The 13,988-nt window shown below is 43.1% G+C and overlaps 1 protein-coding gene across 3 annotated transcripts in view; it reads right to left on the bottom strand.

Annotated features, from left to right (window-relative positions):
* The window catches only part of prx (periaxin), a 29,847-nt gene extending 16,705 nt beyond the window's left edge, over positions 1-13,142 (bottom strand). For 2 of the 3 annotated variants that reach the window (XM_062385611.1, XM_062385613.1), the window contains exons 1-5: positions 4,198-4,296; positions 2,233-2,358; positions 1,392-1,551; positions 514-707; positions 108-340 (exon numbers count right to left, since the gene is read on the bottom strand). In XM_062385611.1, coding sequence (XP_062241595.1) covers positions 108-340; positions 514-707; positions 1,392-1,551; positions 2,233-2,262 — 617 coding nt within the window. In that variant the 5' untranslated portion in view covers positions 2,263-2,358; positions 4,198-4,296. Of the gene's footprint in view, positions 1-107; positions 341-513; positions 708-1,391; positions 1,552-2,232; positions 2,359-4,197; positions 4,306-5,719; positions 5,773-13,037 lie in introns of those variants that run through there. The other variant, XM_062385612.1, reaches the window with a different exon arrangement.
* Between the last annotated feature and the right edge of the window lie 846 nt (positions 13,143-13,988).

The following is a 13,988-nucleotide window of genomic DNA, read 5'->3' as shown; positions in this document are numbered from 1 at the left end:
TGAAAACATACTTATCAGATTATCCTGTGTTTGAAATGCAGCTCTTCAGATTGTATTGCTGTAACTGCGACCGTTTGACACGGAAAACAAACACAATCAAGTCCAACCTGATCCTCCTCTTTGCCTTGGCTCCGGCTGCTGCTCCTTCTGCCTCCACCTTCACACTCCTCCTCTGTTTGAATTTGGGGAGTGAGAACTCCACGTCCACATCACTCATCTCCAGCCGGGGGGGCGTTTCCTCTATCACTAGCTCCTCCCTGCGCTTCTCTTTCAGCCTCTTCAGACCAAAGCGACCTCCTCTTTTCTTCTTGGCCTTGAACGGCTTGGTGCCCTTCACACTCTGAAATACACACAGTGTGTGTTAGGCCTTACTGTTGTATACCTTAAGTTGCGACTAAAATCTAAAGTTATATCAAAAGTCTTTTAATTAGCTAGTCTGAATGTACCTTCTTTAAAATCCCAACTTTTAGTTTGAATATATACCACATGTAAATACAGTTTATATTTGATTACCATTTTGGCCATCTTGGCTTTTGGTCCTTTGACCTCCACGCTGGGAACTCGAGGCCGCACGCTGACCTCTGCCCCGGGGATGGTCCTCTGCAGTTGGAAGCTGACCTTGTACGGCTCCGCACACTGAAGGATCTTCAGCGCATCTTCGTACTTGACGTTGTCGAAATAGACCTTGGCGCTCAGCAGCTGGTCCCCTTCACACGGAGCACATCAAGGGTTAATGACTCTGGTGTTGGAGGCTGTCAAAGTGATTTATGAACCTTCAAAAAAAATCTGAAATCAATCTGATATGTATTTTATCTCCTCTACATCTCAAGGGCAGTTGATAGCCATGGAACGACAACTGGAACACAACCAAACTTAGAGCCCAGAAGCCGAAAGTGGAATATTCACTCCCCTGGTGGTCACAGGGAAGAACTGCAGCAGTAGTACTAATACAACTGATCAATACAAGACGATTGTGGGATGATTTTATCGTATCGGTAAAACAAACTATTTCTTGTGTTTTTACTGTCAAGTCTCATCTCTGGATGTTTGTTTTTACTGCCCTCCTGTGGTCATTACATGCAACTTCAACTTGACTCATAAGAATCTTATATTTACAAATCCCCTCTCTCACTGTTTTGTCATTTTACTATAAGTCAATTCATGTTTATACTTCTTTCAAATCCTTATTTCACATATATTACATTATTTTCCAATTAAAGGAATTTCCAACCTTCATAAATATAATAAAGTTTTTTTTCATTGGGTTAAAAATATCAGTGTATACATTTAACATAGTATAATTTGCCGGTTCACATCAGTTTTGGATAGTGTTCATGTTAAAGCACTTTGTGTAGAGCATAGTGAGATGAATCCGAGGTTCTTGCAGGCACCTTGTTGCAGACTGAGATGTTTGGCAGCTGGAGAGTCCTTGAGGACGTCTTTGACAAAGATCCCTCGCTCTCCTCCGCCGGTCACGCTGTAGCCGCTGGCGCCGGCCTCCGCCTCCGTCTCCACCACGATGAGCATGGAGCTGGAGGCCTCATCCACGCTCTGAAACACACACAGACACAGCTCATCACCCAAATCAAGACTTTGTCCAAGATCGAGATGTTTATCTGGGATTTGTTTGGTCCTCATTATTAATGGTGGTTAGTTTGGTCTGTGGCTGAATTACAGTAAAACAGTTGTAACATTAATAAGTTGGTTGAAACCCTCAGCTTTCCACATATTGAAGTGGAATAACAAATCATCGAATGACGGTATAATATTAAACTCACGTTGCAATTTACTGCAGCAGAATTTCACTGCATCGTTTTAAATTCAAGCTTTTAAGGACATTTTCTTAATCTAGATTCCAATAGAAAAAACAAACTGGAGATTGAAGCCTGTTTGTCTGAATGATAAGTAAAACAACGAATATTTTTCATTCTTGTATTTATATTTATCAGTTGAATTTATTAAAAATGTTATAACTCATGTAAATGAATCCATTTATCCACTACAGTATCACGAAGGCAGGTCACTCTATTGTTGGACTACATCCACTTATCAAAGCACTAAGGAAATGACTTGTAGATGATAGAGAAATATGAATCAGGATCTCTACTAGTTTACGATAACCTGCGACATTGGTGATAATTAAACTACTGATTCACCACTAATATCAATAAACCAGCCGAAGACCTGAGCCTGAAAAGTGTCATTGACACAGTTGAGGAGGTTCCAGCTTACTGTGTGTTCCTCTGTGGGATCCGGGTCCATCTCTGGTTGGGCCAGTAGGCAGGTGGACTCTCTCAGGTGACTTCTCTTCTGACTCAGCACCTGTTTCAGTTCTGCATGAAGCTTCTCCTTCTGCACCTGAGGACACAGAGAACAGGCCGTCACATGGTCTGCAGGGGGAGGGGACCTCCTGACGAGAACAGCCAGGTTCTTACTGGTAATAAAACTGGGGTTATTAATTAAAACCATAATCTGTGGGGCTGTGGTGTGGTTATCTTCCACTGGGAAGATAACCACAATTCCTTGTGTCAATTCGTCCGTCCTTTTTTGAGCCGGTTATTATGATACATTCATTCGAATTCCTGTTCTTATTTTACTTTTATGTTTTTATATATTGTTTTTAGATTGAATAACTTTATTATTCTTGAGAGAAGTTTACTTATGAGAGGAACTATGTCAATAAAGTTTATCATTATATTGTCTGTATATTCATTAGTGTGCAACAGCTGGATTAATTAAACGTGACTTCCCATCGATACACACATTAACGGAATTGGAAGTGTACATTTCCACTTCTATAATTTTTAACAATTTCTGTAATAAATAAGATAGATAATTTAATATAGAGAAAATCATCCTCGGCGTATATATACAAAAATATATCTATTTAGAAATGTGTGTATAATTATTTTTTACAAAAACATTTTTACATTACTGTGAATCTTATTTTCTTGTTGTGAAACTTTCAGCCTTTAGCATGTAAACCAGGAAAACCGCGAAACCCCTCTTAGCTGCTGTTCCTGTCAGCAACCAGCAGGTGTCGCTGTCTGGACAAGCAGCAGCACGCTAACGCTCTTAAAGTTGCTAACATGCGACTTCCTCCTCTGTGAATGTGGGTCAAAGTGTTTTTACAGGCTGCCTCACACCTGCAGCTGATTTTAGCTCTGCCACATTCTGATGTTTTTTTGTTGTGGCCTTTGCGTCCAGCACCTGCGGCGGCGGCGGCTGTGGCATGAAAAGGCCGCGACTGGCATCTGTGCTGAGCTGTGAGAAATGAAAGGTTGTTTATGTTGCGGACAATGACCTCAGCAGATCAGGCCTGGCCCATTGTGATCCAGTCTGCACCGGCCTGGTGGCCGCGGGGGTCAGGAGGTCAATCACAATGTTGTGGCGCCATCTCGGTATAAATCTGAGCAACACCGCAGCTCATCAAAATGTTAACGTGAGGATTTCTTTCTTTATGCGGCTGCAGAGTTTATGGTTCAAAGTGAAACAGACTCGCATTGGTTGAAATAAAGTAAATCACAAAGATATAACTCTGAATAGTTTAATCTTATATGAAAATAGTCGTATTCAACATCATGTACATTTGAAAACAGAAATTAAAACCACAGTGCTTTGCTTTAGATGTTGGATAAAAGTTTGAACACATAAAACTGTTCTTCCAGATGGATTTCACTCATTATATTCCATATTTTATATTTTCATTTAATTTCACTAAGGGTCATTATAAGCATGCTAACAAGCCCACAGGGACCAGGCTAACCTACCGATGCTAGGTAGTATATCAGATCAGCTCAGTACATGAACACACACACAGTGGACACACAGGTAGTAAGCTCAAGACACAGATGAAGTTACTTTTACAAATTTAAATTGAAAATTAAAGATCAAATCAAATCAGTTGTTTCATTTCATGTGAATCCATCCGATAGTTATTTGTTTTATTTCCGTCTGGACCAAAGTGGTGTAAAGAACAAAATGACCATATATCGTTGAAAAGGGGAAAACAATAAAAAAGGTTTCACAGAATATAACCAAGAAGATTGTACAATGTTTTATAACTTTTTTTATTTAGCATTTAGCTTTCCTCTGATACGTCAAACTTCATCCAGACCTCCCAGGTTAGTGTATGGATTTCAGTGTGTGTGTGTGTGTGTGTGTGTGTGTGTGTGTGTGTGTGTGTGTGTGTCTCACCACTCTCTCGGGGCTCTCCTGCTCGTCTGTGGAGCCGCTGTGGTGAGGGTTGCGTTGAGGGCCGGTGGGGGATCTGCTGGGGGGGGGCGACCGCCTCTTGTCTTTTACCTGCACACAGAGAGGACGAGGCTGTGACCTCACATCGAGACACCTCCTGCTCCTGTGTCTCCGGAGCAGCTCTGCCCTGCCGCCTGTGGGAGCCTCCTCCGGGGCGATGGGAGAAGCAGGAGCTTCGTGATGTGAACGTTCTCGGTTTAACTTAATAATCGCTGACATTCTCGGGCTGTCGGGCCTCCTCCGCTCCAGTGGAGCTGCTCAGCAGGAGGGAACTGGTTGAACTGGGAGGCTCCTGGTGTTTAATGCAGTGTGTGTGTGAGGCCCTCTCAGTTTTCTCTGCAGTGATAATAAAAGAAGGAAACACGAGCTGTGGACTGATTTACTCTGAGCTGCTGACTGAGGATTCACGACAAATCATAGGAAAACTCAACGATGAGGGAACTTCAGTCAGAACACAGAGGAAGATCAACTCATCATCGTTTCTTTATGTGTTTTAATCTCGTGAGTGGGATTCATAAAGAGACACGTGAATGTTGTGTTCGTTGTCCTGCGTATATCTATTGTTTGGTTTTGTGTTTTCTTCCTTTTCTCCACTGGGACGATTTCACTGGTTGTTTCAGCATGTCCCGTCTTTCTGCAGGAAACATGTCACGTCCCAGTTTCCCATATCTCCTTCCTCTACTCGCTCCATAAACTCTCACATGGTTAATCTCGTATAAACATCCTGTTCCAACGCTTCACCTTTTGTCAGGCTGCTGTGACCTCACACACTTGTCACGACTATAAATGTCCCAGTGTGGACGCTGAGCTAAATTCCTAAAGAACAATACGTGCCTGAATTGCAGGAGGAGGGAATTTCTTATTTCTTATTCTTTATTCGACTTTTTGTTGAACAATTATTAACATATTTGCCTTTTTCTCAGTTTCAACAGAATCATAAAGCCCCTGTCACAGAGTCTGGACTTCACATCCTCCTCACATCCCCTACCAGCTTTAATTATTCTATTTAGAAACAGAGATTTACACATTAAGATTAGTTTAGATAATTATCTCTCTCTTATTCTTAATCCTTTTTTTCAATGACCTGCCTTCAGACATTCTCTACAGGGGCTGAATGTGTGAATGCAAATGTTTGAGTGAGCGACTCCAGAGTTTCCTCCCTCTGGTCCACTAGTTTAAGTCGGCAGAAGGTCCAGAGGAGGAGATGTGAGGAGACAGCAGGAGATTCACCGCTAGCTATGCTCCACACATGTAGATGACACACATGATTTCAAGAGAGCTTTTGGTGATTAGGGCAAACAAACACATTAAACAACAATATGAAGGTATAAATATTGAGGGCTTTCATCCTTAGCTCCGGCTGACGTTGGTGTTAGCTCTCTGACTTATGGATTAGCTCATGAATCCGACTACTTGAGCAGATCTCTTACTTTCTCACATTCTCCGATCATGAGTGTTCACTTACGGCTGAATCTCTGGTCTGACTGAAACCATGGCTTTCCTCTTCTCTGTCAGAGTCTGAAACAGAAAAACACAACAACGCAGGTCATGATGTGAGGATCTATGGGGAGCTGGTTTGTTTTGAGATAAAAGAACGTAAACATGGATTCAATAGAGTTGACACGTGTACAATGACAAAAATCAACATAAATCAAGGCCAGAAAAAGAAATAAGACTAAATGTCCTGCATGAGTATAGAATAATCTCTTTTGTGATTTTTGTATTAATCTCCTTTCCATTGCTGCCTCTGTCCCGTGTGTCCCTGTGTTTCTTATAATCAGAATCAGAATCAGAACGTATTTATTTCCAAGTAGGTTTACACCTACAAGGAATTTGCTCTGGATATTGGTGCAAACAATGAACATAGAAACATAAAAACATAAAAACACAATAAATACAACACACATAAGAAAAGCAATAAAAAGAAACAATATATATATTTACTCACTATTTACTTCTTATTTACTCCCTTTTTCTAATATTTATACAAAGTTACATTTATTTAGACATAAACATATCTAAATAAAATATATGTAATAGATAAAAGATATAAAAAAATGAAGTAAAAAGTGAAATGCAAGATGCAAGACAGTGAACAGTGTCAGATTGCAATATGCAATGTAATGCAGTACAATATAATTTAATATAAAGTGTTAATGCTGAAATAATGCTGCATCTAAAAAATGTATTTCTAAAACTCAAGACTTAAAAGAGTAAAACATGTAATTAAACTTTGCTCGTTCTATATCCACAGGCTTTAAATACCATCAGAACAGGCCTGTATCACATGACAGTACATTGGTAGCGTTCCGTGGAGAGTGTTGCATCAGGTGCATGTCAGGCTTGTGCATGTGGAGTTTAAGCATCTGATAGAGTGACAGGAGCGCGGGTCGGAGGCTTCTGGGACGGCGAGCTTCAGATTCTTTCCGTGGTCTGGGTCACGCCGCCCCCCCCGGGCCACCTGAGCCCAAACCATCTGCAGGACATCCACGCTTCCTTGGAGAAAATCAGTGGTGCAAGGTGAACAGGTCCTAGAAACTAGTCCCTCCTCGGATGAACTTAATCCAAGTCATGGCGTGAAAGCCTTTGGCAGAAATCCTCCACAGCAACGAGTTGTTTGTGTTAAATTGAAAGAATTAAACCAAACAGCAGAGATGTCTGTTTGGCTGCTATGCACACACACAGATTAACTCGGTGGTTCGATTCCTAACCGGCTGGATAAATAAACTGACCCAGACGATGGTGTGTGGATGTTAGAGAGGAGACTACGTGAAGAACAAGCGCTGAATGAATGTGTGTGATTGAAGACGTTCAAGTCTAGGAAAGCTCTTTACTGACTGCGTCCACATTTCAAATTGAGCAGCAGCCATTGATTTAAATGAAGAGTTTGTCAGTTTAGCGTCCGTCCATCAGCAGCTGGACTTGTTTGTGAATCACTTGACTTTCTGTCTCTGAGGGACCTGTGATCTCATTCCTCACAGTCCCACCTTCATGTGATGACTGCTTTTAAACTGCATAGCTGTGTGTGTGTTTATTTTTGTGCATGCAAAGAGGAAAGCCTGTGTGTGTGTGTGTGTGGGGGGGGGGGGACGTGTAGAGTGTCAGCGTGGATGCCGGGCCTGTTTGGGTGGGTTGCAGGTATCTGGTGTCCAGCAGGTCACAGGGAACACATAACACACATTCACTGAATCAGTCCCAGAGCAGAACCAGGTTCTGTGAGGAGACGCCTCGTCCACCCAGTGAAAGGTGATGAGAACACTGAATCACTGAGTCTCTTCTTCATCTGCTGCAGCGACGACGACATGATGATGAGCGATTGTCAAGACTTGAACGTTTTTATTACCTCAGACAAGGAGGTTGTGTTTTCACCCCCGGTCTGTTTGTTGGTTTGTATGTTTGTAAGCAACACAACACACAAACAGCTGGGCAGAAACATGTGGTTTTGGGGGACAGATATTTACGAGTCTGTGTTATTTGGTCCATCTTGATGGAATTTTGCAGCAGTTTGCTTTAAGAATCAAATCCAGAATTCAAAATTTTTTATTTAATCACGATGAAATGAACATGATCTTGTTTGCTCTTTATATTTCATATTTTGTGCATTCATCTTGTTGTGTTGAGATTCAGGCTCTTTGTGCTGAATGACGGACATTTCATCAACAACAGGTGCTGTGGAACTAAGCTCTGGATGCTCGACTCTCTGATCAATGTGGCAGTTTCCAGTTGAAAACTTTTTATTAAAATAAAAGTTTCCTGTGTGAGTTGATAAAATGTTTCCAAAATATTTCAGCGTAAGTAAAAATAGGATTGTTAGCAACTTCTAAACTCGTGTAGCTTTGCACTTGACAGCATCTTCAAACTGCAGCGCTCTGTGACAGACAGACGGCAGCAGGTGGAGGAGGAGGCACTCCCTGGACACAGTGAAGGAATGGAGGCGTGGCAGAGGAGGAGGAGGAGGAGGAGGAGGAGGAGGTGAAGATTTAAAATGCCAAACAGTCTTATTATAGATCAGAGTCAGGTCTGCAGGCCCACACATGCCTGCCCCCAATCAACATGGACGCTCAACCTTCTGCAGACGTAGGTGAAAGCTGCTTTGAAAACAAAATCAAGCTCCCATGACCTGTTAGTAGAGATAGATAAAGAATATATAGTGATGCATAAATACAGACCATTTACCAGTCAGGGTTCAAATCAGTGTGTGTATGCTGCCTGTCACTGGTCCATCCCAACAAGGCCCCATTGACCCTCACAGAGACCAGTTGCTTTACACACAGTAACTGTGTTTACTCTCATCTTGGAAGAGACCACTTCCATCCCATGCTTCACTGTGGGATCAACTCAGAGCACCTTCAGATTGATTTGCTGTCACTCCTGTCAGTAACCATCTCACCCCCCCCCCCCCCCCCCCCGTCTCCAATACAGCACAACAGAGACAGCAGAGAGGTCTGTGCTTTGAGCACCCCTGACCCCCTCTGTCAGTTGATGCAGACTTAGATCAAATCCACAGTGTTTAGTGTCACTGGGAAGGATCCAGTGTTTACATCCTGAACACAGATCAGAGATGTAATGTGATCAGAGACAGAAGAAATATCCAGGGAGCTGAACCAACAAGGCACAAACACAGCAATATATGTTTGCTATAATATACAAAAAATCAAATTTCACATCAGAAACAAACTCTTCCCTTAAAATGTAAATAATAATAGTTTAGATAAAGGTTTAAATTCAGCTGCTTGCACAAGAAGCTCTGTGTTGTTTCTCTTGGTGCAGGGATTCAGCAGGAGCCTTGATGAAGAGTAAACGTTTCCTGATCTGATCACACGGACTGAGCCCACACAAAGAAGCTTAGAATCAATAATCATGTAATCAATCTGTTAAAGTGATGACATAATAATGTGAATATTCCTTTTATTTACGGTCATCTCCTGACTGAAAAGCAGTTCAAATGTGCTCTGCGAAATAGATAGATGGATAGATGGATAGATGGATGGATAGATGGATGGATGGTAGATGGATGGAATGTCCTTTACCCATTTATCCTAACCATTGTCTTTTCTAGTGAGCCCAGTGGCTTTAGGATCTGGACTGTGGTCCCTATGGTCCAGCAGCCGTCTGTCAGTGAATGGGACGATGTGATTGGAGCTGAAGACTTTCTCTTGTTCTTGCAGCAGACCTGTGGAAAGGACCCTGCCGCCCTAATCCTTTCCAGAAGCTCGTCACAGCCAATCAGCAGTGGACGACTTAAAGGTGTTACAAACGACTCGAGTGTCCTCTGCAAAGAAAACAACCGGAGATCTGTCCTGACGAAAAGCTAATAACATTTCTTTGACACAAAGCTGCAGCGGTGATGCAGCGCGTGAGCGACAGCTGAGGATGTGAGGTCAGGATTTAGTCCTGGACGGAGGTATTATCAGCAGAGGCCAGATATCGACAAAAATAGGTTTACTCCTCACACACAGTTGCATAAGAGTACACACACACACACACACACACACGGAGGAAATACCGCTACACTTTAACATTCAGTGGCAGACTGAGCACACAGTAACACACAGTTACACACAGCAACACAGTCACACAAATCTTATTGGGTCAAATTTTAGGACAATCACAAAACCTGAGGAGCGAAAATGTTTCCAGTCCAAATACTAAACCGAATTTCGGTGAATACACAATGAAGCAATGATCGTTCAGTTTGGAGATTTGTTGCTTCAGATAATGTCCCAAATATCACATTTTCAGTCAGTTTATTTGAATTCATTTGATTTATCCGTGTAAATGTTTCTTAAAGTCATAACAGCTCTTGTAAAAGCGTGCAGCCATCACTTCATATATCTCTTCCGAACAAATATGGGATTTTCCTTTTGAGGCGTGAATGTGAAAATTGTGAAATTCCTCCTTCTTGCCGTAAGGCGAGCACAGTGTCGCCCTACAAGCAAAAAAATGGTTGTGTTACTGATGCTAGGTCTTCCACTGAAGCCCAGCAGGCTCAGTGTCCGAGCTGCTGCTTCACGTCTGAACCCTCTGAGATCACAGAGACATGTCCCAGCGTGGCTCCCGGCCTCTGATGGACAAAACAAGACACGCCCGCAGACGTGAGCCCTCGGACAGGAAATGCCTCCATGTAAACAGGAAGTAGAGATGTCTTGGGGAGATATACTCAGCGAATGGTGAGAAAACACACAAACAGCTAGAGGGATTTCAGGTTGTTCACCGGCCACACTCACCAAACCTGATATTTTACAGAATGAAGATATATAAAAGTGGTTTATTTACACGAGTCTTCCTTCCTGTAAATTCTCTGTACACGTCCGTCAAGCGGTGTTTCCTCAGGAGTCCCCCCCCACCAGATCCAAACCTCCCAATCCACACTTGACCCTGCTTCCTGGTCTAAAATTAACCACACCCACAACTGCAAAACACCCCCACCCAAAAGTCTGTCGCCAGGAAACTGCTCTCATCATCCATCATTTGGTTTCTGACGCACTTTAGTCTCAGCGCATCCACACAAACACACACATCCACACCCACACACACACTCATACACACACACGTTTGTATTTACCACACATTATCCAGAGCAACATGTTACCTCAAAATAACTCATAATAAGAATATGATTTCTTAGACTGACCCTGATAACAAAATGCCACAAGAGTTTGACACCCAGGACTTTATTTGTAACTCCAGCCCGAGGCCTGTGATCCCAGTGACAGTTTGTACCAGACAGAATTAAAGGAGGCTCCAGTTACTGAGCTCCATTTGATCAAGTCCCACCTGATAAACTTAGTAAAACCTTCTGTAACGTGTACCAGCTCATAAACAAGAAAGCAGATGCTTCCAAAAAGGAAAACACTGCAGTCAGGCTTCGGTATGAAGTCATATAAAATGCAGACTGTGGTGTGAATCTTAAAGCTTGACCTCTGACCCCAGGGTCTCCATGTAAGACAAGCAGCTGTATAATTCACAGAGTTAGTTAAAATGAGTCCCCTGTTGTGAGGCTCTGATGGTTTATGACCGTGCAGCTCGCTGGTGCCTGTTGCTACAGCTGAGAAGTTTTAATACAACTTCACTGACTCTGTAAAACATTCAGGTCCCCATTGAATATAAGCTCAGAGCTTCCACACATGTATAAACACTGAAGAACGAGTTGAGCGATGACTATGACTTTGTAGTTCCACTCGCTGAACTAAAACACAACTGTACGCTGGAGATTACCCATGATCCTCTGCTTCCTGAACCAGAAGAGCTGCTGCTGCAACAAATCCACCAAACTCTGTTCAGAATTCTTCATATTTTAAAAGTTTTCCTGCTGAATATTGGAGATAAACTCTGGTTTTTAACAACTTCCGAGTCTTTTTAACTGATCTCAGTTCAACTTCACTCTTCACCTGCAGCTGATTGGGGCAGTTGAAGCTGCGACTCAGTCAGTTCTTCTCACAGGAGATCGGAAACTTCTTAACCCTAAGGTTTTATTGAAATTCTGACATTCAGCATCAACACCAACCCCCCCCACAGTGCGTACATCATGTAACCCGGTGTCACACATGTGTTGATGATCCTCTGTCACAGTTCGGGTGTGTTTTGGCGCCCGTGGCCTCTGAACCCTCTTTGGGCCAAAACACATACCAGGCTGCTGGGCGAGTTCTGAGCCGGAGCTGGAGGGCAAACAGATCCTGTGACCGTCCCAGTGCAGCTGTCACTGGTGGAACGCTGAGACCGAGGCTATTTGAAATGGTTGCGTTTGACCACGGCCTCAAGACGTATCATTACAACCACAACTGGGCCAAGTTCGAAAAAAATGTAGATTAGACACACGTGTAGTTTCAGAATTAGTTTAAACTAATACACCTACATATAAGGTGAATTAATTATGTGTAAATATGTTTTAATTAGAGTTTGCATTCCTTTAAATGTTATGAAATAAAATAACACCTGATTAGTTTGGATGCTTCTTCTATCCGACTGTATCCTGCCTCATCTGCATGTCTCAGATTGATCTGTTATTAACGTCTGGTGACCTAATAAGCAAGAGCGTCAATGTTATCTTTAGAGTTTATTGATTAATTCATAAATTATCTTCAACATTTGATTATTTTGATAAATTAGAGTTGACGTTCTTCTCTCCGACGTCCAATCCGCAGGCTCCACCCGTCTGGCACTCGTCAAGGTTTAAATAAATGTTATGAATAATACTCAAGTGTTATTTGACCCAGGTCTCATTACAAAACACTGTTATGAACTTGGAGTCATAGTGACATGCCACACTGCAAATAGTCCCCGCAAAGCCCTGAATGCTGGAGTGTTGTAACCAGCTACTGGCATGTTGGAATAAACACAAGCAGCAGCTGTCTTACTGAAAGTGTCTTTGCATTTACACAGCATGCTATTGTTATTCTCTCCAAACATCAGCAATGTGGAGTCACACACACACACACACACACACACACACATACACACACACACACACACACACATACACATACACACACACACACTTCTATGCAGCTCTCAGCAGCTCCTGAGCAGTTATGGTGATATCTCACAAATAAAATCCAGTTTCCATCAGGCTGATTTGAAGCAACAAAGCACATCTGCTGCTGCTTCTCCAGAAAGTGAGATGTCAGCCACCTGCTTCTCCCTCTGCACCCACCAAGAGACCCAAACCAGCAACCTCCCGAAGCTCGTTCTCCAGGGACCAGAGCAGAAAACCCTCAGGTACCTGCAGACTGCAGAGATTCAACAGCTCAGAGACTTGATCGAGCCACATCCATCCTTCCTACCTCGACGCTCGGCGTGTCTCCTCCAGTGGTTCAGAGGTGACAGATCTCCACCTGCAGCACGGCACAGTTTCAATTTAGCCTCCCTCTGACGTCCACTTCCTTTCTCTCTTCAGCTGCTTGTTGATTTGTAGTTGGTATTTTTAATCTCTCCCCCCCTCTTTCTGTCTGCAGCCCTTGCCCCCTTGCCACCAGCCAGCCTGTTGCTCCCCTCACTGAAACCTCAGGCCTGGCCCGGGCCCATGGCATCTCTGGAAGGGGGACGCGCCCGGCTGCCTGATTGGCCGCAGGGCAAGAGGGAATGCCCCATATTAGGGCAGCAAGGGGGCGGGGTAGCAGGACCATGATAATGGAGGGAGGAGAGGAAGATAACATAGTTTGTGACATAGTGGCCGGCCTGTGTGAGCTGTGAAGCTCCTGAATGACTTCCTCTCTCAGATTCCTGCACCGTTCTTCCAACGTGTCAGACTCTTATTATGAAATCCAGCGTCAGCAGGACGTTTGAACTGTCAGTTGAGATGCTACCGAGCTGAGGCTATCACAGGAAATGTGAAATTCTAGAAATTGAGAACTTCCTGAAGCCTTTAAACTAAACGGTCCATCGATGATAATCTGAGGTTTTGCCTTCGGCACAAGAGATAAGACCCCCCCCCCCCCCCCCTCCCGTTTCCTGCAGGGGTATTAAGTGATGTAGCAATAAAACCTAGCTACATTAGCAATATTGAGTTAGTGATTTATTGTCCCCGTCAAATAAAAGCAGATAAAGCTCATCTACCATCTCACTGTAAACTGCTGCGTTTGCATCTGCTGGTGACTTCATATTCAAAATGGGACAGTTTCCAAAAAATGTATTGTGCATTGGGCCCATGGTGATTCAAATGAGTTGGCACACGTCTGATTTCAGTTACAAGGGTTTTCACTCTCCGGTAAATCATCGGCCATTTTTTATTCCTC

The sequence above is a fragment of the Platichthys flesus genome, chromosome 4, assembly GCF_949316205.1.
Source record: "Platichthys flesus chromosome 4, fPlaFle2.1, whole genome shotgun sequence".
Lineage (NCBI taxonomy): Eukaryota > Metazoa > Chordata > Actinopteri > Pleuronectiformes > Pleuronectidae > Platichthys > Platichthys flesus.
The sequence above is the reverse complement of the archived record's forward strand: the minus strand, read 5'-3'. Positions and strand labels throughout refer to the sequence as shown.